Source organism: Solanum dulcamara, chromosome 11 (genome assembly GCF_947179165.1).
Source record: "Solanum dulcamara chromosome 11, daSolDulc1.2, whole genome shotgun sequence".
Lineage (NCBI taxonomy): Eukaryota > Viridiplantae > Streptophyta > Magnoliopsida > Solanales > Solanaceae > Solanum > Solanum dulcamara.
The window spans coordinates 44,290,538-44,295,011 of NC_077247.1; the positions used below are offsets into that span (position 1 = coordinate 44,290,538).

Here is a 4,474-nt window from a genome sequence, read left to right on the forward strand (position 1 = left end):
CATCTCTCTCTTGTCTTCTCATATTCTAAGTCATTTGCAAAATATATTAGAAGAGTAGAGAATTGATAGAGCAATTCCCTTAGATGTATTTGGGATCTCTTCCCTTTCTTTGTTAATATAAAAGCAGTTGTTCTCTGGTGGACGTAGGATCATTCTGATTCGAACCACATTAAATATTGTTGTTCTTTCTTGTTTTTTATATTTTCACGTTTCTATTAACAGCGAATCTAATAAGTTATGTAATTATAATTACAATTGAGATGTTAGTTTTAAATAGTATTTAAATAAAGAATAAATATTCTTCTCGGATAAATAAAACAGAAAGTATTTCAAGCAAAATGAAATGGAAATAAAAACGATATTTTCGATATTTAAAAAAGTGATGGAATTTTTTTGTTTGAACTATCAGGTGTTTATTTTTTTCTACCTGAACGATTACCAACTATAGTATTTATGAAAACGCACGATTATTCTCTTTTTCTATCTAAAATATCACCATTATTTAGATAGAAAAAGTGAACAACTGATAGTTGAAGTTTGTTTCAATTAACATGTGCTAATATGTTAGGTAAGAAATTTGCATATCTAATAGTGTCATCTCTTGTAATCTCTCTTCTAAAATTCGAAAAGTCGAAATAATTTAAGAGTGTTTTTAACCTTTCACTCTATTTTTACTTGTCTTTTTTTAATATTGCATGTCTTTTAAAAAATATAAATGAGTAATATGATTATTTTATCATAATATTCATATTAATTAATTGATATATAATCTTAGATCTTGATAAATAATTTATGGATTATTTAATTAATATTAAGGGTGAAACATGAAAAAAAAATCTTTTAATATGTTAAAAATAATAAATAAATATGAATATTTAATTTTAATATAACGGAGAAGTAAAAATAAATGGCGGCAAGTTGCTGAATGGCAATAGAATGTTTTGTCAGAGACAGCATGGATTGGGATAGTTAAACTACAGTTGGATGGTCAATCCAAACTCTGTTGAAAACGACTTTCCCTATACTACACTGTTTACTATTATTTGAAAACGACTTTCCCTATATTACATTATTTACTATTATTTGTGACCTTTTCCCATGCCTATTAAGAGACCACCAATTATTAAATTTGATAATATGGATGTCATTTTCATCAGAAGCAAAAAAAGAAAGGCAAGTATATATTGAAAAACTTAAGGTGAGAGGAGTGGAGGAAGAACTAGAATGATATGGACCATTTGGGATCACAATCAGACATAAATTTTCCTTTCAATTATTAAGTCCAATGTCTTATTAAAAAGATATGACACTCAATGATGTGGCTTAATCAAAAACAACGCGAAGTCAAAAATTGAAACTTATGAATTTTGAATTTGTCTTCAAGTTATAGTTCACTTTAATTATTAAGTTCACAATTAAATATATGTGACCTATTTTTTCTTTTTCTATTTTATCTTTCCAAATGAGTTCAATTCACCTAGCTCGTAGACAGCATGTGCATTTTTAATGTCTAGTGTAATAGGTCACAGAAGCAATGAGATCAGACCATAAATTTACAACCCCCACCCCACCTGATAATATCCACAATTTAAGGGTCACAGGAAAAAGTAAATGAAAATTCCACAGCTTTTTCCAAGTAGTATACAAAGTGATGACATAATGATGATAACATTGCATTTATATCACAAGGGTAGTTGTTACAAACTAAGCACAAAAAGTAAAAGCTGGTGATGACATAAAGCCACAAACCTAAAAAAACACCTCAAACAAACAAAAAACTATTCGATAATAGGGTTTGCTGATCAGATCGAAAACATCCTCTGTCTTCAATTTTAAAGTTTTGGGTTCGATCCTTTTCTTTTTTATTTCCAAGTAAGGGAAGTGGTGTCAAATTCCTAAGTACAATTTCCTAAATTGGGTTAAATTTAACCCTATATTGTCATCATTGGGCAGTGTGTGTTTGTTTTTCAAAGAGGGACAACCTATTATCACTAAGCCTTGTCTTGTAAGCTGACATCTTGTATTCAGACCATGTGAACTCATTGTAGAGAATTTTCTCATTAGGTTCCTTCATTAAACATGATAATGGTGCTATCTTTTCACTTAATGGTGGCCCTCCAAAGTAAACCATCGACACCCTGGCTTTCAAACTATCTGCCACCACTCTGTGCCGTACACTCCTAAACCTTCCGTTACTCATCGCCTGTCATCCACAACCACAAAATGTTACGCTATGAATAAGTACGTGTAATTTAATCGAGTTATATTTAAATAGTTATATGTTATTGTAGGTAACTTTCACCTCATGAAGTAAAGAATTATATTTTATAACATTGTTTGTATGCAAACTCAAAAAAAAGAACTCCCTTCACTAGGAATCAAAAAATGTTATGAGGAATAAAGCACTTTGGTGATTGATGAAGAATATAAATAGGATGCATTTTCTAGTTAGTTTATTCTTTCGACAGTTCTAAACAAATAGGAATAAAACTATCAATTTTTTAAAAAAATGAGAGCGCGAATTATAAGGTGGGGAGAATAGAACCCTGACCAAACTCCCTCACCAATAAGGTAAAAATTCATATAGTCAATCAACTAAGCTACTAAAATTCCTTTTAAAACTAACGTTGGGAAATTGAAAAAGAAAGAAAAGTACTTCGAAACAAAAAGACATGAAAAACTTCCCCTGCTAAAAAAATGTGAATTCTTTATCAACACATTTTAGGCATGTATCATCATTATACAATCTAGTCGCATCATAAATTCCATCGGAAATATGGACTAATGTTTTCGACAAATCATCACGTTATTTAAAAAAAAATGCTCAGGTAGTTTTTAAATTTGTTGAGTAACATTTGCAAGAATTAAAAGGAAAAAAAATAATAGTTTCGTTACCTGCAAGGAGTCACCAACATTGATGAAAAAGGAGTAGGGATCAGGTGGTACTGAGAGCCATGTCCCATCTTTGAGAGAGATTTGGAGGCCACTTGTGTTATTAGATCTCCCAACTGATATTAGTTGTGGGTCTGTGTGTTCACCAAAACCAATTAATTTCCTACCACTCAATGCTTGAAGCAACTCTGGGCATGGTGGATAGTGATTTAGCCTAAAACATGAGTCACTTTTCTCATCACTTAGCATCCTACTTAGCACATTCTTTGGTTCAATCATCAATCCCTCTGCTATCTTTTCTAGCACCACACATGCCATATTTCTCATTGCACTTACATACTCTTTCACAAGTCCCCTGCATATTTATTATATATACAAAACAATTAACTAATCTCCGACGATCAAAAAAAATATATTTACACAATCAGGTCATTTGCTTATGATGTCAATAGGGGCAGAGCTAAGGGCACATGCTACTTGTTAAAGCTTTTTGACTTTTTTCATGCGTTTATTTCTTTATATTTTAAGATTTTTGAATGAAAATTCTGATTTTATCACTCACTGTCAGCAGGGGCAAAGCAAGGGAGGCGCAAGGCGCAAGGGACTCATTGCCAGAAAATTAAATTGTATATAAAACACCAAAATTGTCTTTACTATATACATGACAAATGTCAAATTTCATTATCTTGATGTATGTTTACTTCTTTATAATGAAAATTCTTACTTTATTACTAACAGTCAGTATATATAACTTGAATCCAAAAGAAGAGAGGAAGATATATAACATTGGGAGAAAATTTCAATAATTTTGCAACTTACCAAAAAAGAAGAGAATTTCCAGGGATGGATCTGTTGAGAGTGAGTTCAGGATTAGTTGTGAAGAGTAAATACTCAACCCAACCAACATCACCCTTAGGGCCAATTCTTTTGTTACCATAGCCAAAAGGGTTAGCAGGGCCAGCTTTGTCTTTCTCAATTTGGGACAAGTTGAAGAAGTTGACAGTTTCATTTTCTAATTTGGTAATGGTCTCAATAGGGACACCATGATTCACCACCTTAAAGAATCCAAATTCTTGACAAGCTTTTATAATAAAGTTGTTGGCTTCAGGGTCTACTATGTCTATCACTGGAATAATACCAGTGTAAACATGATCACTACTAGTGTTATTATGCTTGCATGTTTTAATGTGTGAAAAATTTTCTACAAGTCGTTGAGATAAAACAACCATAGTTGTTTGTTGGAAAAAAAAAAGAGAAGATTTTTGGTTGGATATGATGAATTATGGTAGGAATTGGTGGAGTTTAAATAAGGCTAATGCATGAGAACAGAGTAATTTGAAACTACAAATGAGATGCCATATGGAGCTTAGTTGTATATATAGAGACCATTTGCTTGGTTACTTCCTCTATTGAGGGTGGACTTTAATTTTTTTAATATTTTATTTTGTGTCTTAATTTGACTGTGCACAAATTTTACTTTGATCAGATATTTAAGTCTTCTGCGATTTTAAATAGCAAAACATAAGGAAGTAGTATATACAAATAATGTCAAAAGGATTTAGGATATATATTGAATACTTAA

The 4,474-nt window shown here is 31.2% G+C and overlaps 1 protein-coding gene across 1 annotated transcript; it reads right to left on the reverse strand.

Annotated features, from left to right (window-relative positions):
- Window positions 1–1,653: 1,653 nt before the first annotated feature.
- LOC129873527 (gibberellin 2-beta-dioxygenase 1-like) lies at window positions 1,654–4,227 on the reverse strand. The gene is made up of 3 exons (XM_055948640.1): window positions 3,712–4,227; window positions 2,896–3,247; window positions 1,654–2,203 (listed from the first exon to the last, which is right to left on the reverse strand). The coding sequence occupies exons 1-3, from the start codon at window positions 4,119–4,121 to the stop codon at window positions 1,943–1,945; spliced, it is 1,023 nt and encodes a 340-aa protein (XP_055804615.1). The 5' UTR covers window positions 4,122–4,227; the 3' UTR covers window positions 1,654–1,942.
- Between the last annotated feature and the right edge of the window lie 247 nt (window positions 4,228–4,474).

Excerpts from the sequence above, each read along its gene's own strand:
- LOC129873527 (XM_055948640.1), bottom strand. The coding sequence starts at position 4,121 with ATGGTTGTTTTATCTCAACGACTTGTAGAAAATTTTTCACACATTAAA. Across the intron at positions 3,248-3,711 it reads GGAAATTCTCTTCTTTTTTG|GGGACTTGTGAAAGAGTATG; the intron begins GTAAGTTGCAAA and ends ATAAATATGCAG. Across the intron at positions 2,204-2,895 it reads ATGTTGGTGACTCCTTGCAG|GCGATGAGTAACGGAAGGTT; the intron begins GTAACGAAACTA and ends TGTGGATGACAG.